The sequence below is a fragment of the Chironomus tepperi genome, unplaced genomic scaffold (genome assembly GCF_022539635.2).
Source record: "Chironomus tepperi strain 1889 unplaced genomic scaffold, CSIRO-AGI_Ctep_v1 contig_223, whole genome shotgun sequence".
Taxonomy (NCBI): domain Eukaryota; kingdom Metazoa; phylum Arthropoda; class Insecta; order Diptera; family Chironomidae; genus Chironomus; species Chironomus tepperi.
Genome location: NW_027226345.1, coordinates 712,119 through 732,551, shown reverse-complemented (window position 1 = coordinate 732,551; position 20,433 = coordinate 712,119). Strand labels below are relative to the sequence as shown.

At 31.7% G+C, this 20,433-nt stretch overlaps 4 protein-coding genes across 8 annotated transcripts in view; 2 read left to right on the top strand and 2 right to left on the bottom strand.

The window, feature by feature from the left end:
• The first annotated feature begins 153 nt into the window (after positions 1-153).
• Gpb5 (Glycoprotein hormone beta 5) lies at positions 154-1,644 on the top strand. Its single transcript, XM_070640963.1, has 2 exons — positions 154-221; positions 987-1,644. The coding sequence occupies exons 1-2, from the start codon at positions 208-210 to the stop codon at positions 1,480-1,482; spliced, it is 510 nt and encodes a 169-aa protein (XP_070497064.1). The 5' UTR covers positions 154-207; the 3' UTR covers positions 1,483-1,644.
• A 1,521-nt stretch (positions 1,645-3,165) lies between these two features.
• On the bottom strand, positions 3,166-9,421 carry Gpa2 (Glycoprotein hormone alpha 2). Of its 3 annotated transcripts, none has more exons than XM_070640982.1 (4): positions 9,068-9,421; positions 4,143-4,170; positions 3,737-3,885; positions 3,166-3,595 (listed from the first exon to the last, which is right to left on the bottom strand). In XM_070640982.1, the coding sequence occupies exons 1-4, from the start codon at positions 9,104-9,106 to the stop codon at positions 3,458-3,460; spliced, it is 354 nt and encodes a 117-aa protein (XP_070497083.1). In that variant the 5' UTR covers positions 9,107-9,421; the 3' UTR covers positions 3,166-3,457. The 3 variants fall into 3 exon arrangements, with proteins under 3 accessions (XP_070497083.1, XP_070497081.1, XP_070497082.1); XM_070640980.1 differs by having other exon boundaries at positions 3,169-3,595; positions 4,143-5,058; XM_070640981.1 differs by lacking the exon at positions 9,068-9,421 and having other exon boundaries at positions 3,169-3,595; positions 4,143-6,677.
• Positions 9,422-9,557: 136 nt separating this feature from the next.
• Positions 9,558-11,684, top strand: LOC139090988 (trypsin-1-like). Its single transcript, XM_070640906.1, has 6 exons — positions 9,558-9,641; positions 9,713-9,871; positions 10,722-10,843; positions 10,905-11,032; positions 11,094-11,257; positions 11,308-11,684. The coding sequence occupies exons 1-6, from the start codon at positions 9,632-9,634 to the stop codon at positions 11,580-11,582; spliced, it is 858 nt and encodes a 285-aa protein (XP_070497007.1). The 5' UTR covers positions 9,558-9,631; the 3' UTR covers positions 11,583-11,684.
• Positions 11,685-14,208: 2,524 nt separating this feature from the next.
• Positions 14,209-20,433, bottom strand: part of spir (spire type actin nucleation factor) — a 79,594-nt gene continuing 73,369 nt past the window's right edge. For 2 of the 3 annotated variants that reach the window (XM_070640932.1, XM_070640933.1), the window contains exons 10-14: positions 20,170-20,293; positions 19,365-19,421; positions 17,425-18,191; positions 17,086-17,354; positions 14,209-16,999 (exon numbers count right to left, since the gene is read on the bottom strand). In XM_070640932.1, the coding sequence (XP_070497033.1) occupies positions 16,786-16,999; positions 17,086-17,354; positions 17,425-18,191; positions 19,365-19,421; positions 20,170-20,293 (1,431 nt within the window). In that variant the 3' untranslated portion in view covers positions 14,209-16,785. The remainder of the gene's footprint in view (positions 17,000-17,085; positions 17,355-17,424; positions 18,192-19,364; positions 19,422-20,169; positions 20,294-20,433) is intronic. The other variant, XM_070640934.1, reaches the window with a different exon arrangement.

Genomic DNA, 20,433 nt, shown 5'->3' with positions numbered 1-20,433 from the left:
ATTATTCAAAATAAATTTTGAAGACACTAAGAAAGTGCTTGAAGACAAGAGGAAGTGTTACACGTGACATGCGCATTAACTGTCGAGGAAGAACCAGCAATTCTTATAAAAACCATCATGTTGATCGAATATACTTCAGAGTTTTTCGTGCTATCAACGTTTTTAGTTGGGTCTCTTGTGCCTATTACTTCTGATTTTCACACAAATATGGGGAATCATGTGTAAGTTGACTGTTTATTGTTGTGTTTTAGCAGTGTGGAATATTGGATGTTGTGGCATATGTAAAGGATGTTGTACCATATCTAAAGCAATTTGCAAGTCTAAGATTAAGGTCTTAATAGTCGAGTGGATAGACAAATGACTAAAATATTGTTAAGTTTTTCCTAATCCTGCAAGGCCCTGAGTTCGATTCTCACAAAATGATCTCAGTTCATATTACAAGGATTCACATCATATCATAAACGATATATCATAGCTAACGACATATCATAAAAAAGCAAATTTGGGTTGTTCAGAAATGATTCCATCTGAAATTGACATTTATGTGTTCCAATCCTTCTTACTTTCTTGCTTCGCTGGCCGTACATATCAATTGTGATCCATGGTTTCCCACAGAGAAAGACGTAGAGCCACTATCGTAATCTGCCTCCAGTCCTTCTCTGTCCCTAAATATTAGGGTTCGTCCAAAACTGTAATCCTGAAAACAAATCATGCAGTCCTGCAGGCTTGGACGAAATTTAACCCGAGCGACACAAGTGATGAAGACTTCACCACGAAGCTTTTAAAGCTACGCTAGATCTCTTGTACTAATGGCAGCTTTAAAGAAGCCAAACGGAACCGTAACAGAACTTTCGTCATTTGCGTCGCTCGGCTTAGGTACAGCTGAAAACTGCCGGATTGAATTCTAACTGATAGACGTCATTTTTGAACTAACCCCTCATATTAATAAACAAAAATCACATATTAATTCCTTTTTACATCCACAGCTCTCCCCTTCTTGTTTTGTTTCCAATTTTGATAACTGCATGTATTTGTGCCGAATTTATGCCAGCAATTGTTGAAGGACCAACAAAAGCACCAATTGGATGTCACAAACGTCTCTATACATATTTGATAACACAGACGGACGCAAAAGGATACTCATGCTCGGATAGAATTAATGTTAATGCATGCTGGGGACGTTGTGATAGTAAAGAAATTAGTGATTGGAAATTTCCATTTAAAAAGTCACATCATCCAGTTTGTGTACCAAAGGAACTTAAAAAAGTTGTTGCAATACTTGAAAATTGTGATCCAGATGCTGGCATTGAAGCTAGACGTTATGAATATTTAGAGCCAATGGCATGCAGTTGTCAAATATGTTCATCAATTAATACAAGTTGTGAATCACCACAGGCATTGCATAAAAGTTCCGTTGTAAGACTTATTGGACCGAATGTTGAAGACTCTGATAATGATTATCAATTGCAAGTGGAGAAATAACTTTGGTCGGAAATTTTCTATCTAATGACATCCTTAGTCATCTGATTAAGCAGATGGAAAATTTGTGTATTATAAAATAATTATTGACTATATTGTGAAGTTTATACCTTTAAAAAAATGATGAGAAAAGTATAATGAATAAATATTATAAGTTGCATTAAATCCATTCCTCAAAAATGAAAGAGTTAAAGGCGTAGAAGTAAAATTTTCACGAATGAAACATTTTCAGGTAGATTTCCCATAGGAGCATCTCAAAAGTGTCATCAAAAAATATTTATTGACGTGTGACGATTTTTAACCTGTTGATGAAACTTTAGGGGAAGGGTTACAGCATCATATTCATCGATATAAATAGACTCCATCAAATTCATTCATAGAATGAATTTTAGAATCTCTGTGGATCAAGACCGTTCTTATTCGTCAATAAGTTTTCATTCATAAATGTTTTCAATTTCATTGATGAAAATTCGGAAACATGAAGAGTATCATTCAATAAATTTGTGTCTTAGGATGTTTATTGACTTTGGAGATGGTAAGAGATCTTGAGGTAGATCAATGAACCTGTGGAATATTTGTGTGTGCTTTTAGAAAAGTTGAATTGTCATGGCATATTTAGTGCAAGATTTTACCAAAATCTGTTAAAAAATTTGAAAAGGAATCATGAAAATAATCAGAATTGACACCTACTTAAGATATATTCTATCAAAAACATTGCATTTGACAATACAGCTTATTTTACTTTAGGCAGAGAATATGCTTCCATATCACAGAAAGACGATTACGGTATCTTAAAGCGGTCTCTTTGCCTTTTAAGAAGCAACTCTGCCTTTTATAAAATTTGGACATCCAAACCTTCTATTGAAGTTAACTAAAGAATCTGAATGATTGGAGTCCTGGAATGGTTTAAAGGATGCTTAACTTTAATAAATTCGACAAATGTGAGGCATAAAATAGTTTATCAAACCTTCCAAATTATCAATTATTTCAGACTTGATTAATAAATGATGTGTCTGGTCAATTAAGGGTAGTAAACCCTGAGTAGACAAAAATACGTTAGAACTTGCCATCAACTAGTTATAACATATTTTTGTCCACTCGTTAACGTAATCGTGCAATCATATCTATTCTTGTTAAGGACTATTTAGACCAGGTCGACATTAAGCTTCATTTCCAATGCCATTTTTGAAGCTATACTCAGACTGGACCTTATATACTTAGATGGAATTGTCATATGGACGGAATGGTTTAATTAGTGTTACTCGAGAGACTCTGTAACAACAATTTTCATATTTTTGTGACTCTTATTTTAGATAATTCACAATTTTCAGTAAGAGTTGATATTGATCGAACTTTAGTTTGACACAGTCTTGACATTGGATTTGAATCAGAAGCGAAAGTAAAAATCAATTACTAGTAAAATAATAAACAGATGTTGGTACCAAAAAAATGATACTGTGTTAATTCAGAGTGATTTGTTTTCCAGATTACAATATGCAGCACATCTCAATAAAATTCATATAGTAAATGCATAATTAATTTGCCTGGTGTTTACAGTAAGGACCTTTATTCCATGCTCTGGTGTTGTGTAAGTGTTAAAGCTTTTTTGTTAGATCTTTAAAATCTTAAAGCTAAATTTAAGAATTAATGAATTAAAGTAGATTTGTTAATTTTTTTGTGCCCCTTTTTGATGTCTCAACTCTTTTTTTATTGTAATTTAATTTTCGTTAAAAATTTTATAAATTTAAGATTTAAGATGAGAAAAGTACAACAAGTATTAATTTAAGTAAATATATTACATATAATAAAGTAAAGTATTCTTCATCAGGTTCTTTTTAGAAAAATCTCTAAGATGTAGCAAAAATTTTAAGCAATAATATCTCTATGTACAAGGAAGTAGTCACATGTTCAAAAATGCAATGTTTTAGTCCAAAAATTCTCGTCGTAAATTTCGATTAAAAATCAGGTCCAGAAAAAGTTAAGATTTTTTACAATGGAAACAACTACATCCAGTTGCTGACTTGAATGTGACTTCACGGATGCCTTCTAAGCATCTAACTTTCACTTTTATGTCCTCACTTTCCATTATGTTGCAGCATTGACCGACGGATGTAATCTGTGAAGAAATTAAAAGAATCAACATTTAATGGGTTAGTTCCAGTGGCACAACAAGGGTTTTTGGCTTTCAGCACTAAATATTCACTGTTCCAAAGCCAAAAACAGCCTTCATTGAAGCACAACAAGTTCAATTCCTTACAGGCTGATCAGCACGATGAGGTCCAAGTGCAAAATTACTTGAAACTGCAAAACTTTCACAAAATCCACGACAGGCATTTGTCGTCAATGGAAATTCAATGCAATCCGGTATGGTCACTTTTCTGGTAAATCCAACAAGATGACATCCAACTGGATACACAAAAATAATTATTATGATTGTAAAATTGGTCTTTAAATAGAACTGCATGGTTTGGGAAATGTCTGAGTTAAATGTAGCACTTGTGGTTAGGTATGGTCTAGTTATAGTCAAATTTACTGTCTAGGAACTTGTAAAGCGACCTGAGGACTTTTGGTGCTGAAGAAAGTAAAACCCTCAGTGGACGCTACACTTGACAATTTAAGTCTTGTCCATCCAGTTTTCCTTAAAAGTCATCACGAAAACTCACCTTTCGGCTGCCACGGCGAATCACCTTGCTGTGCAAATAAAGTCGGTGCAAAAATTAAAATGCAGAAAACTGTTAACATCAGATATTCCTTGCAGTCTTTCATGATGATATTAATTCACAAAATGTTTCGGGAGTCTCTTGGAACTGCTGATAGCTAGTGCCGTGTTACAAGTAAACTGAGAGACAACTGAGCAAAGCATGTGCTTTTAAGTAAAAATGAGACATTTTTTTGGATTTTGCGTACATTCATTTTGAAGATTGTGTCAATTATTATGGAACTAGTGTTTTATGAGCTCTTTGCTTAATCGGAATGGGGATTAAGAGGGATATTGTTGTAGTCTTCATCAATTATTCAGCATAAAAGAGCAAAAAAACATTGAATCTTTAGCTTTTGAATGACTTGTTTACGATTTGCTGCGAGACATAATTGAATGTAAATTGATGAATTAGGAATTAATGTTTAATTGTTGTTGAATTATTTTTGGAGCATTAAATGAACGTCATGGGCATTTTATAGATGGTTTGGGGTAGGACATCACGAGTTTGACCTTAGCATAGCTAATATTTCAATCTATTCCAAGTCCATCCTTATTACGTTAGTCCAAAAAAACCAACTTTACAGCACTAACTTTCGCCTAGATGAGATGTCATGACCATCGCAATAGCCATTATGTTGCCGTCAGAGCAATTGATTCAGATCGATAAAACGAACAATTTGTGCTGTTCGGTTCAAATGTCCTACTCAAACGAATGTATCACGACGCAATCTCAGGTGCATTAAAAATTTGAAGACATGTCCTCAGTAGTCAAACCTTTGCAGTAAATTATCAGCATATAATGATGCGATCCTCTATACAGCATTTTCATTCAAAAGCTCTCAATACTTTCCACTTGTTGATGAAAGCTCAAATATGTTCTGTAAAAACCAGTCAACCAGTCATTTTGAAAATATTATGTCTGTTAATCTCAAAGCTTAAACTATAAACAGTTTGTATATCACTATGAAAAATAGAACAATTTAATAGAAAACTGACAGTGATGTGAAGGGTCCTGATAATGTTCAAATGCTTATTAATTACTGTAATTACTTTTGATATCAATAACAGCGAACTTAATTAAAGTTTATGTTCCGTGCTTGTAATAAAGTCAATTTTGAAGGTTTGTTTTTTTTTGGCTGTTGATATGGGGTGTCAGAGGAAGTCTTTTATATTTGCAATTTGTTACATATTTGATTGAGCATTTGCAGGGCACAATTTTCACAATTTAATAAAAATTTGTTTATTCTTTGAAGTTCAAAAACGGAGTGAGCTTTTGCATGAAAAAAGGGGTTTCAGCTATGTATAAAAAATATTATTCAAATCTCAAATGAACGTTATAACAATTGTAGCATCTTTAGGTCTGTCGAAAGTGAAATGGATCAAAAGATGGCTCTTGAATGCCTTGTACGCGCATTCAGCATTGAACTCTAGTTTGTGATTAAGAACAGACATTGTCAAGAACAAGACTAGCTTCAAACAACACTACACAGTCCTATTAATGTGATTCATACATTGATATTAATGATCAGTGAGAGTTGACAAAGCAGCACGAGAAGTAGATTATTTAGACCATTCACCGGAGCCCGTAATGCTACAAATCTCTGACTTACAGTAAAATTCTAAACAACTAGATCAAGTGCTTAATACATTCCGTAAATCTTGAAAATTCTCACACAATTTTAGATTAACATAAAGCATGCGACGATATAATTACATAGTAGAAAGTTATATACTTAAAGATCATCGTTCGTTTATCGACCTTCAAGAAATGCAGCGCAAAAGGATTACAATTAATGCAAATAAGCATGCAATCTTAATTCCCATTAATTTCTTTCATCTGAATATGTACAATCAAGCATATACAACTTAAATAATTCTTCCTGATCATTAAATAAGAATGAAAATATTGGAAAGAAATTTCAAGATTCTCTTTTATTTACATCCAGTGAAGATTGATTGAGAATATTTGTCGACAGTTCTTTGAATTCCTTTATATCATTTCATAATATTAATTGAAGATCATTTCATTGGAATAAATTGTAAGGAATTCCCATCTTCATCTAAAGTGCATCATGTGGCTATGCACCAACCTCAACAATTAAATAAACATTCATGAATGAAGACTTGAAGAGGAAATGGGTGTTTTCTATTATGTTTTGAACATAATTCTTCATGTTTATGTTTCCATTCAAATTCAACTGACTATGAATCTACATGACTTTATAATATTTTTTTCTTGAGCAGGCACGAATTTATTTTTTGAATTAATAACGAATTAAATGCCAGTGACAAATGTGCGCATTATAATAAAATCAGCGATAAATACATAAAAAATTGATTTCTCTGTTCGTATCTTAATTGGATCTGGGTCGGGTTACAAGAGGTAATTGAATGTTGAGCATTCAGTCACAATAATGGAAATGTTTTGAACTTAATTTTAGGAGTTGATAGATTTTTGAGATACTTGAACGCATTTTTGACTGGCTAAAAAATTGAATTTTAATTGATTTTTTTGGAATTTGGACAATTTTTTAAAACCTTAAAATTGGAAAATTTCTTCAAATTTGAAAATTTCTTAAACATTGAAAATTTCTTTAAATTTGAAAGATTCTTAAAATTTGAAAATTTCATAAAATTTCTTAAAATTTGAAAATTTCTTAAAATTTGAAAATTTCTTAAAATTTGAAAATTCTTAAAATTTAAAAATTTCTTTGAATTTAAAAATTCTTCAAATTTGAAAGATTCATAAAATTTGAATTTTTTTAAAATTAAAAAGATTCTTAAAATTTGAAAATTTCTTCAAATTTGAAAATTTCTTCAAACTTGAAAATTTCTTCAAATTTGAAAATTTCTTCAAATTTGAAAGATTTTTAAAATTTGGAAATTTTTTGAGATTTGAAGCCAAAACAAATCACAAAACTGCATTTTATTCAAAAAACTCGCAATAAAAATGAAATTTACAATCTCCGCATTCAATTTTTATGAACTTGAAAGGCGTAAAAATTTGTTCCAATCAATATCAAGTTCAATAGTACAATTAATCATGTACAATACACATGTCTGTATGTGACTCACTTAATTTTTTATCTTAAAGGCATGAAAAAATTCCAATTTAAATTCCTGTTGGACTGAAAAAACTCTCGCAGCACGACGACAAGTTGCAGATACTTATGCATCACATACAGATCAGATGGTAAATGAGTCAAATTACTTTTCAATAAATCACCAACTGTTAACTGTCGAATTTATTTGTTGAACAAGCTGAACGCAGAGCGACACATTTGTCCTTCAAATTCCAATGCATTTTTTAAGCGCTTAACGTCATTATTAAAACTGTTAATTTTTTTTGCCTCTCTTTTTTCAGCTCTTTATTGCCTTTGGGTTAAGACACTCAACTGACAGACATGTTTAAGCGCCACAATATTGACATTTTAATGTCTTTAATATGTAAATTGATATTTTTTTATGTCTCTTAATTTGCCAGGAATTTACAGTTTTGATATTTGATGACAAAAATTGACTGTGCAATCAGCATTGATAGCAGCCGTTTTCATATGCGCAATACAGTCACTAAATATTATTTTTTAATTAACATATAAAAAAATTAAGAGATAAAAGCCTGTTGACTCGATACAGTTGCACGACGAAATTTCTGGCACGTAAATAAAATCACCGAAAAAAAAATTCCAAAGAAAATCATTGACGTAATTAAATGGCATATGATCTAGATTCTAGAACATGACAGTGGGAAAATTTCATAACAATAATGAATGAATTTGATAATTTAAAAATAAATGAAATTTCTGGAGAATTTGGGTGGCTTGGGAAGTTTTTTTCTATTTTTGTGCATCGATTTGATGATTCATGTGTTTTGATGATCTAAAAATGTCAAGTAGCTAATAGAAAATAATCGAATTTTCGAGTGACTCTAGTGAACATTCTCTAGTATGGTAAAACATGGGTTCTAGCAACCCCTTCAAGAATTTATGAAATTAAGGAAATAATAAAGTATAATTGTCTTCTTAAAGCTCTTGATAATGTGAAATCTTGAAATTTCAGCAATGTCTCGGGCATGATTAACAACCACTTTATGTGTCTGCTCAGGGAAAAATCTAATAAACTTCTTTTAGATCCAAAAATTGAAAATTTTTATTCCTTTTCTTAACAGCTCGAAGTTAATCAACCAGAGTGACAAAAATCAGTTAATTTATCTAAAATTCAGCTCTAGGCTAGCATTCCATTGACTTGGGCCGGATTCGTTTAAGTCCAGAATCATGCCAGGGTCATACCGATCGTGTGCTATCCCTTCAACATTTTATAATATCATGAGTCGAATTTTCCACGTACTTTTCAAAAAAAAAAGGAATTCTTCGGGAATCGTATTTTATAACATTTATTTTGGGATTATATAAGGAATCGAACCTCTTTAGCTTTTGATGATAGTGCATATAGATCCTATTTATCTAAGATATCACTGACTCTTTCTGAGTTTATTCAATTTTGCAATTTTTAGTTAACATTCAATGACTAGTTATCACATATTTTGTCTGTACTGTATAATGCTTATTAAAAATTCTAGAATATACATAAATTAAACTGACAACCCATGACAACTTGTTGGCGAGTCTAACAGCCTTTCCCAAAACACCTTAAACAAATCAACCGCTAAAGGAATTCCCATAAAATTATATAAATTCCAGCATTCCATGTGCTGCACTCATTAAACTCGAATCTAATATCTTCACGGATCTATCAAGTATTTATGCAAATCATTACACCTGCTACAACATAGTCGCTCAATTGTATTAAGTAAATCATTCAACGTAATTTAGAATAATTGGCCTAGACGCTCCCAGAGTTCTAATGAGATTTCTATATCATACTTACAAATTTATGTAGTAACAACTCAATCTCTCTCTCCAACATCCATTTACTTATTCAATTGCCATAGGGCATTAAAAGATCATTAAATCAGGTGCGGTAGAGTAGACTAGACACAATGTAAAGTTCTTATGTTATTGTATGACATGAATACGATTGATTGGCAATTATTAATGATGTTTTGATTCACTCATCACTTCCTTTTTTTACTTGCTGTTGATGCTTCACAATTTTCTTAATTTATTAAGAGACTCTTCACTGACTTAAATTGAATAATGCTAATGACCATCCATAAATATAGGAATTAATGAATGGCACATCTTAAACTGATCACAGTACGAGTTCTTCCTATTGATTCTCAAAAAGACTCCAACATTTAATTAAACAATTGACTCGACAAAAAAAAAAGTTAGGAGGAAGACATGTGTAGGCAGTGATAAGATAAGATAACATCCGTGGTATATAAAGGAATCGGAAAATTTTCGTCAGCCCAGCAGTTTATAACTCTTGTTACAATGAAGTTTTTAATGCTTTATTGTTATTTCCTGACAATATTATTCTATCTAAGTCATGAAAGTAGGTGAGTCTAAACGACAATAACATAATACATATTATCAATTAACATGTTTTTTTGAATCATTTTGTTATCAGCTCTGGGAGCTACCTTTGTATATAGACATAAGATCGTTGGTGGTTACTCAGCTGACGATGACTATCAATTTCCTTATCAAGCATCATTGCGTGATAATATAATGGAAAAACATTTTTGTGGTGCTTTTGTTTTGACTGAGAGATGGTTGGGGACGGCAGGTGAGTTATGTCGAGCTTTTTTTGGAGGACTGCTGGATGGATGAGGTAATCGACAATAGGAATTAATTCATATTTGTTGATTCTGGAGCGGAATGCCAGTTGCAAAAGAGTTGGAAGCTTAATTTCTCGTGAATTTTGGGAGTAGCCAAACAAATTTAAAATTCATAGGCAAGTACTTAAGAAGGTTGTAGCGACCAGAAGCCAAGCACTACTAAGTCTACTGAGCGTTATTGAACGTTTTCTCTCTGAGTGGGTGCTATAAGGCATATGGAATTCAAGGTTAAGAACAAGCTTTTAAGGATGTATTAGGGTACACATTTTAAGTATCACAGTTTTTCTGTATCCTGAAAGCATGTTAGGGTATGAATCATCAATAATGGTTCAGATCACAATATAAACAATAACTTTAGGTTTGAGTGCGCCAATCTTACGAACATTCACTTGCTTCATCTTCAATAGCTGCAAACTACCCTTGCAAAGGTAGAGATTTCCCATATTTAAACAGTTAAAGACAAGCTAAAGATTGTAGATGTGTACAATAGAAAGTCGATGTTAAGAATGAACCCTAGTAGTAGATTGGCATCGACTCGCGATACGCAATCGTTGGTTCACTTCCTACGACTAAAATGACTTGTTCAATCAAATCATAATCACAAAATACAAGTGATATTCAGGACCGATGTTTCTATTAACCATAGCGAAGAACACTAAGAAATCATGCAGGAGAATGATCATTTGTATGCCTTAAAAAGTATCTAACACCAAATTAACCAAAATACCATCCAGTATCTACCATATTCCATGCTATGTCATGAATTCTTGCTTAATAATCCAAACAAATTTTTTAAAGGTCATTGCACGAATAAACGTAAAGCAACTGGCATTATTATTGTTGTTGGTGCATCAAATTATTCAAAAGATCTAGGAGTGCGCCATACGGTTCTGTTAATAGCTGTGCATCCCGACTTTGATGTAAATATTTTTCTGTTCTGTCTGCAGCAGTGACTTGAAGCATTTTTGAATTTATTTATAGGCAAAGATATTAAGGAATGACATTTCGATGATCAAGACTGAAACTTTTATTGACTTTACACCGACAGTTAAACCTGTTAAGATGCTGGCAATGCCTCCAAAACCGGATACTGTGGTATTTGTTAGTGGGTAAGTTATGATTAGTAATTAAAGAAGAAACAGGCTTAATAATTGTAAAATATTCTTATAGGTTCGGTAGAACGAGTAGTGGAACTATTCCAGAGACATTGCAGTGGATTAAAATGAAGACAACAACATTTGAAGATTGTGTCTCATTAATGACTAAGCAGAACAAAGATAGAATTTTTGAGACAAATGTATGTGCAATGCCAACGGATACAACTGAAGGCGGAGGTAAAACAATAAAGTCAATCTTAATTACCAATCTAATCCTCAAATTTCAGCATGTATGGGTGATTCTGGCGGTCCTTTGGTACAGGATGATGGCTCATTAATTGGAATCGTCTCATGGGGTGTTCCATGTGGTCAAGGTATGCCAGATATATTCACAAGAGTATCGGCATATAAAGACTGGATTGACTCTATAATTGACTTTCCAACTGTGGCTGAATATCATGATGAGGATGATGACGATGATGATGATGACTTGCCATTGGATGAACGTGACTTAGATGACTATGATTTTATGAAAAATTGGTCTGATACAATCTCTAAATGATTTATTGTAAATTTTTATTTTACTTATTTAATCGTGAATTAAAAAGTTTTAAGGCATACAGGAAATTCATGTTTCTGTGTCTTATGACTTATTGCTGATAAATCTCATGTTTAGTAATTTAAAATTCGACTTTGACTTAAATCTTGTGGATTAAATTTTCTTTTTATATCCAGCAAATTGAGTTTGCCGACTTTGACAGGTAGAGGCGCTGCTGTCGATGTGAAAAATATCAAAAGTTTCTGCACGTTTTTTGGCTGCTCATTTTATATTAAAAGTTTGTCCGATGGAATTTTTTAATCTTTTAATTTATTAAGTTTTTGATTTAAAGTATCATTAACTGCTAAATGGACTGATTCTGATGACGTGATGTTATGATCTGAATTGCATTTTTTCTCATAATAATTAAGAATTCTTAAAGATTATTATGGATGTTCATACATAAGTACGTGAGATTTTAAGAGTGCTTGAGGAATAACTTGTTGAGAATCTAGAAATCTACGTAGATTTATGTTCTTTATGGAAGTCGAGAATATTTAGTGTAAATGAGGATGATTAAGAAATTTTTAAAATGGATAAGCATTCTAAAAATGAGAATCGTCAGTGACAAAAAGACAGTAAGTTTAAAGCATAAAAAGTCGCAGCTTTGATCCTAAATCGTCAACACGGCGACATGGCGATAAGCTGCTTAAGGCCGTTCCTTAAGTGTCGTGAATGCAACACAGTAAACCACATAGTAAATTTAGTATGTCACTGAGGACGGGCAACTCGTTGACAAATGACGAAAAGGTGACAAAAGTGACAAACTTTGTCATTTGAGTTGTGCGACATCTGGTGTATCTCCACACTTTTCATAAAACACCTAAAGGTTTGGCTACTCACTAGTGTGCCGAGAAACATAACTTACAAGAATTATAATGTAGCAACAAAAAGTTTTGACATTAACTAGGTAGCGTTGTGGTGTTGCTTTGTCTTATAATCTATATGCCTTCATCAGAGCTCTATAATTGCTATGCACAAGTCATCAACGTGCCTTAGCTTGTTTTCAAAAAGTTCAAACTTTTGTTTCGATGTTCTATGGGCATTGCGTGATATTTTCAGGTCCGTTCTTTCAATATTTCATTCCTAAGGTTATCCTGTAGCTCTCGTCTTCTTATTTTTCGGTAACACATCATGTTGCGCAGCTGTTACATGAAAGGGTTCAAGGATGTAATAAAGAATGTTTCTGGAAGTTTCTCAATAAATATCAAAAGTCCTTCAAAATCAATAAAAACAACAAAAACTTAATTTTTTTAAATGTCTTCATATTCTTTTATTTCCTAATGGAAAACAATCGTTAATTAAATTATAGTATTCATTCACAACATTTCGATTCTATATTTATATTCTCTCGAATTTTAATTTGCACTATTCTTTCAATCAGTTTAAGGATCTAGGAATCTTAAAATAAGACCTTTAATTTACATATCAAACAAAGCCTTAGAGATGAAACGTTAATAATAATTTAAAATAATTTTTTTATATATTTCAGAGCCTTAAAACGCAAGGATGATTCATCCTGCAAAAATTGTGTGAAATTAAAGTTTAAAAATAAGAAAATTTACATAAAAATTAAAGTAAGTTTTTTACATTTTGATAGTAGGTGCTCGTTTTTATTCTATTGATTAGTTCTGTAACTTATTGTGATTCTCATAAACAAGCTGCAATGCTTTTAGGCTTTCAATTTTAATTAATTTACTGGCATTAAAAGCTGCAAATTGTTTTTTTCTCCATCCATGGATGGTCATGGATGTTAAATTGACTTTTTATATCGTCTATGGATAAAAAGGTTGTAGCTTGATCATTGTTTATTGCTCAAAAACAGCTTATGTAATTTTAAGAAATCTTTGGGATACTTCCTATATCCAAAATAACAAAATTTATTAAGTTAGACGTCCCCTAAAGGGTAGAAAATAATAAAAGTTATATTTTAAACACGCAAAAATAAGAAAGTAAATGCCTACACGATTCCAATCACACTTAACAATCACCGAAAAAAATTAAACTCATCATTTTCTCTTAATTAAATGATAGCAAATTTCTTCCTCACACCTTCTTTTTTAATGTCTTTTTCTTTTGTCTATGTCAAATTCGTATTTTTAGCATTTTATTGAAAATCACGAGAAATTCTCTAAAAGAAACTATTTGATTTGTTATCATTTTGATATTATAGATGTTGGAACTGTTATGTCTATTAGAAATGTTTATTAAAAGATTTAAAATTTTTTGATTTTGATGGTTTTGGAGTGGATATTTGGTTGTATGGATTTGTTTGATTTATATTTATTTTCAAAAATTTAAGAGTTCAAAAATTCTAAAATTCAAAAATCTTCAATTTTCAAAATTTATGAATTTCAAACGTCTTTTTTTTTTGAATTTTCAAAATATTAAAAGTTTTTAAATTTTTTGAAATTTAAACAATTTTTGATTTTTTTGAATTCTTAATTATTTTTAAAATTTTGAATTTTCTTTGACTTTTAAAACTTGAATTTTGAACAGTCTTTAAAATTTTTGGATTTGAATGATTTTCAAAATTTTAAAATTTTCAACTTTGAAAGGTTTTTGGAAATTTAAACTTTTAACTTACAACCAAATATACACAAATTAACAATCTAAAATTCCATATGTAACTGAACTAAATTTTATCTTAACAATATGGAATTCCTTATTTGTTTTTTGAAGCATTTCAATTACTCCAACATTTTCAAATTTGATTAATAAAGCAAACGAGTTATGAAACTTTATTGAACACATTAAGAATTTTTTATGCATTTTGTTGCCAAAATAATCAAAAATTCTTTTCTTGGTTCATCAATCTATCAACTTTATGTTTCATCATTTTATAGCTTTATGATTAATATAAATTCAATTAAATTCCTTTTATCGAACAAATTTATGGAAGTGCTAAACAAACGTTTACAAAATAATCTGTAAAGACAGACAAGAAGGAACAAAAAACTATTCGCATTCAACAACATTATCAACATTCAATATGTCTTTCCTATTCAAATAACAATTGGAAATATTGGGCTGATAAAAATAGAAGTCTATAAATCGTGTAAGTAAGTTATGTTTTGTTGAAAGGCCATTTCTGAGCTGAAAAGGAAATTCATGTCTCACATTCAATCATTATTTTTATTCATAATTCATAGAGTTGGGCATGTATGTAGGCTGAGTTTATAAAAATGCATAGAAATGTCAGGTGGGCAGCCCAATAAGGATCAGAAATAAATATTGAATGAAATTAGCAGGATGTTTGAGTATTAAAGGTCATGCACAGCTTTGACGATCTCATTATAAAGCTTATGTTTATATTTGCATGAATTGCTTGCGGAAAATACGTGGGCGATGACAAATCACATACATAATATTATAAAGGACAAATATGTCCTGAGGAAAAGTTTATGGAGCAGACTTTATGACTAGCTAGAGGGGAGGAATCAATGAATAATCATTAAATTTTTATAGGTAGTCATGATGGTGCCTTCTTGATTGTTAATATGACATTTTGAGGCAATAAGCTATTATTGATTTATTTTAAAGGCTTTTTAGATGGATTTTGTCTGATAATTTAAGCTTTAAGGAATGTGATTTTGTAAGCATTGTGTTGATTTCTTGGGTATATCGATGATATTCTAAGGAATGAACCTTTATGATTTTAATTGACTTTTAAAACATTTTCCAAGATTTTATGGAATAATTGAAAGGTTAGTCTTCTGTAGGAATCGAACTTGCGTCTTTACTTTAATCTGATCTGATGTTGAACTTCTCAAACAAGACAATAATGACTCTAATAGACAAAACCTCCTACAAATGACTCCAGATACTTTTGATTTGATTGAACTAGACCTCAAAGTGGGATTTTATATGGAATAGAGTCGACTTAAGTTGAATGTTCGTTACAAAATTCGACTCCACTTCGAGCTTTGGATTGAACTAATAAAAATAAGTCATTTTAGATTTTTAAGAAGAATTCATGCATTTTAGATGCCCAGGTTTGGAGTTGTTGGCAGCCCCTTTTAGTTCGTCCATGGTTGCCGACCTGCATTTCTTTTTATCTACATGTCTTCATTGATAGACGAGCCTTAGATTTTTAATGGGACTATCTTAGTCATAATTCCTTTGTGTCAACACTGAGACAAGTTCTGCCTAGTTTCATTAACTGACGTCATTCCCAACTCTGATCATTTCCCTCAAACCCCAACAATTCCATAACACAATTAGTCCCCAAAACTTGCACAGCTCTTATAAAACCCCTTTACAGCCCAACTCTATCAATCTTCCTTTTGCGTGTCTGATAAAGAATTTTTTCATGTCTTTTGTTCATTTGTATCCTCTGACTACTGTTTCATTTATCTTTAAAAGCTTTCAAAGCATGAATTTGTTTATCAATTTATTATCATATTTTGTTTTTGTGTTTCTTCTCTAATGTTCTTCCTTTTTTTCATAGAGAAAAGTTCATTCACTGTTTCATACTTTTTGTGTATGGTTGTAGATTGTTACAATAAAATTTTTATGTATATACAATTTAAAAATCGAATGAAAAAATTCATAATTGATGTTTGGAAGCAAATTTTCATGAATGAAATGATATTGAATAGAAAAAGATTGTAAAGACTCAATAGTAATGAACTTACGTGCACGTAAGTAATATAATCATTTTCTCAAGAGATTGTCTTGGTTATTGATCTGAAAATGAAGCACTTTTAGCTACAATTTTCTATTTGTTCAAAACATCAAAATATGAAAAAATTTCAGATTAATTTTAGTATTTCCAGGTAGTATTATTGCAATCTCTTTTAGCGAAATCACTTAATTGTGTGACTTTTTTTTTATCCAAAAAAACTTTTACTTTAGCAGAGAATACAAAAATTATTAAATTTTTTTCCATTTTAAAACGAAATGACAGATTAAAAACTAAAAATTTAGCGATATGAAAAATGCTCAGTCGAGTTTCGGACTCTTGCCAAAAAAAATTAATGTCGAGCCCGCTTTTTGTTCTTGATAGTAGTTAATAAATATGTATAGATCAAACCTTCTTTTATCCTTCATCTCACAATTAGCTGATTAAATAAAATTTTTTTAATAATTATTATTATGACATCACATTTAAATTCTTTTAATTCTCTGTCATCTGCCTGCACATCCTTCTTTGTAATTGATTCATCTATCGTTTATATACAGGACTCAAATCTAATGTCAAACTTTTGATTTGCATATTCCTAGCAGATGATCTTGTTTGACGCGAGTATCTAATTATGTTTAGCACGAGTCCTCGACAGTCGTTACATACTGCCATCAATTCACCACGTAGTCCTTCTTTTTGGTCATAAGTTGATTGTTGATTTTGCATTAGCGTGAATGCCTTCTTTAGGGTGCTCCTGTGAAATGGAAATTTGAGTTAAATATAGAATTAAGTGACATTTAAGGCTGAGAATCCAAATGGACAATCTAAAGCTCAACATACCTCCTATCAAGCGTACTGCAATTTGACTGCGGCAAGCTTCTCGGACTCTGAGGAGGAAGACTTCTCGGACCTTCCATACTTCTCGACATTAGTGAATTTCTAAGCGAGTTTTGATTATCTTTGGCACCCACAACAGTTGTTGCTGTTAAATGAGTTGAAACTCCATTATTTATTATCGATAATGAGTTCTGTTGACTAGACCCCGGCGTACTTGATGTAGAACGTTGATTTTTTGGTGATGATGGTGCTGATCCGACAGTATTTCGAGTCTTAAGTGAGAAAAAAAAAGAAATTTGTATAAGAAAAGTGAAACATTTGCATTCAATTATGTCTTCTTACTTTTCTATCAACATCCGTCCGTAACAATCTCTCCATAAGCGATCGTGGAAACGATTCATCTATTCCATTGTGATGACTTGGCGATGGAGCATTTGATATTGACGGGCTATTTTGTCTTGATGGTGAGAGTAATTGAACTGGAACATTACTAAAATGCTCTGTCGGTATTCGCATTTTTGTATAGCATTTAGCACAGACAGTTCGTTGACATAGCTTACATGGTACACCTCTCGGTCCGAGAATTCCGAATTTTGTACGCAAACATAGAAAACACAATTTACGCTTCTCAACATCTTCTTTGATTTGAATGCCCATCGGTAAACTCTCAAGTTCAGCTTTCGTGATCACAGAACGGATATGAACAATTTCTTCGAGTGTCAGTGACAAACGATCATTTTGTAATTTCTCTTTCCATTCCTGTTCATCAAGTGAATTCTTTCCCCATGTGTCCATAGAATGAAGATTTGAATTATTTTGTAACACTTGCTGTTGCTGTTGACTTTGCTGCTGCTGTTGTTGCTGCTGCGGTGTCATTGTTGTCTTTAAGGAATTATTTGCCACTGATGTCGAAATCGATATAGTTGATGATGTCGCGGGTGGTAATGATGTTTGCGTTGAATTTGAGTGATCTGTTGATTGTCGTGATTGTGGTCGACTTGGCGGAACTGAATGACTGTCGTTGATGTTCTTAAAACTTTGACATCCAACGATTGTATGACGACGTAACGATGCACGACGCGATTCACATTGTGTTGCTAGGTCATATGCTACATTATTTTTTTTCGGATTTAAAAAGTGAAAGAAAAAGAAAAGAAGAGAGAAAAAAGTTAATGAAATGTACATTGGGCGTTATTAAGTTTCTATTTTAATGTGCAGTTAATGTAAATACAAGTTAGGAAGCAATGGTATGGAGTGATATAAAGCGCATTTTTCGGAAAGTGCTTGATATTCCAAAACTCAAGATAAATCATGACAAAATTAAGTTTTTTGTTCCAAAATTCTATGGTATGAAAGCAGCTGGAACTCAATTTGAGAAGCTCTAATCCAAATCTACACGAAACTTTCTTCTAAGAATTGACAACCCACAGTAAGAAGCAAGTGTGCTATAAGAAGCAAAGAGCATAACTCTTATAAAATTCTTTTCAACTTAACAGCAGCTTAAATCTTCAGTTCTTTTCATTCTTCGAGGAATAAGATAGAAATTGTGTCAAAGATTTCCTAGATTGTCACTTCGATTAGTGTCGTTTGAAATGTAATTGACAACTTTAAGCTGTTTTAAAAAGTTTTTTGTAATTTATAGAGATTTATTGGATTTTGGGGTAAAATATTAAGACTTTGAAAGCTTGATTTAAGGGATTATAGTTTTGTAGAATCTTAAAGGGGTCATTGGTTTGAATAAATTGATTTTCTTAGGATTTAGTTGCAGTCAACTGGATAAATGCAGTCTTTTTTGACATAATATGTTAAATGGACTTCGTGCTTTTTTTTATTAAAGCATGAAAAAGCTAAAGGGATGCTCTTTAGAGCTTGGTATACTTAAATGCACTAGTTACGCAAGTTTTTGAGCGTTTCTCTCAGTTTGCTCTACTGGTCAATCATTTAAAGCGCGTTTTTTGCTTGTTAAGAGATTTTTATCTAAAACAAACCAATTATTCAAACCAAAGACCCCCTAGCATTCCATAATATCCACTAAAAGCTATGGAAAATTACGCAATAAAAGATAAAAACCACACAATACAAAAAATATAATTTAAGATGTTTTCAAACAAAAGCCACACACAACAAAATCAATAAAAATTTATGTTTCTAGGACAAAAGGAAGCAAACAAAATGAGATAAATATAAAAATCAATATACAGCAATGATAACAAAAAAACACATAAAATGCCATGCTAAAAAAACACAAAACTATGCTGTAAAAATATCTGAATTATAATTACTTTCAAGAGCTTTATCACAAAATCGATGATATTCATCATGTGTAATTTTTTTGTTTCCTTCATTTTATCATTAAATTTTTAATTTAGTGATATCCAAGCATAAATAAATGCAACATTATTATATTTGTAAGAAGGAAGAGAGGAGGCAATAAAGACAGAGAGAAGGAGAGTAAAAATTTTGGCAATAAATTAGTACAGTGTTGTATTCGATCGCTTTAGGAACAAGCCTTGCAGAAATGAACCTAAATTTGCAAATTTTAAGTTATTAATAAAAAGTTAAAATAATAATAAAATTATAAAAAAAAAGTTGTTGTTAGTCACATGAATCATAAAATTTGAACGGAAATCAATAAGTCCTAGTAGCCAAAGAGCGTGGTCTCAAGATCAGAGCAAGCTGAGAGCAACGCTCAGGAGCATGCTCAGTTAGTATATTTAATGTCTCACGAGCATGCTCATCTAGTATAGTTAAGGTGAGCAAGCTCTCAAAATGGAAGGCAAAAGAGCTCGTGTAAGACCAAAGAACTCCTGGAAGGAAGCTGTCGATAGAGACAATATTGTATTTGGTATTGGTAATTGGCAGGCGGAAGCCGGCAATAGAACCAGCTTTAGGTGACATCTGATTGATGCCATGGTCATAAGTAAGCAACTAAGCTCTCAAGACCATACTCTTTGCATGTTAGGAACGATAATTTTCAATACTAAATGTCATCCGTAATTGATATTTGTAGACATAATCTCATTCATATCTTATGATTTATAGTATTATTTTCATCATATAAATTAAATAATTTTCCATTGTACTCACTTGTCCGTCTCAAAATTGTGTTAATGTTATTATGATTATTCTCATTTTCTTTTCCCGCCGTAGATGATTGATGGAAGCTCGTACTACTCATATTAGCGTCTGTTGACTGTGGCGTTTCATCATCCTGTAAATGATAGATAAACAGAATGCAAATTAAAATTTAATAAAGAATACAAAATATTGTTTTTATCTAGGCTACATAATGCGGCATTTACTCCCACACATTCAAGTGCGCAGTGATATTAAATTGGGACAATTTCTGCT

Excerpts from the sequence above, each read along its gene's own strand:
- LOC139090988 (XM_070640906.1), top strand. Across the intron at positions 9,872-10,721 it reads GAGATGGTTGGGGACGGCAG|GTCATTGCACGAATAAACGT; the intron begins GTGAGTTATGTC and ends AATTTTTTAAAG. Across the intron at positions 10,844-10,904 it reads CTGTGCATCCCGACTTTGAT|GCAAAGATATTAAGGAATGA; the intron begins GTAAATATTTTT and ends ATTTATTTATAG.
- Gpa2 (XM_070640980.1), bottom strand. The coding sequence starts at position 4,245 with ATGAAAGACTGCAAGGAATATCTGATGTTAACAGTTTTCTGCATTTTA. Across the intron at positions 3,886-4,142 it reads TTCGCCGTGGCAGCCGAAAG|TTGGATGTCATCTTGTTGGA; the intron begins GTGAGTTTTCGT and ends TTGTGTATCCAG. Across the intron at positions 3,596-3,736 it reads CTCATCGTGCTGATCAGCCT|ATTACATCCGTCGGTCAATG; the intron begins GTAAGGAATTGA and ends ATTTCTTCACAG.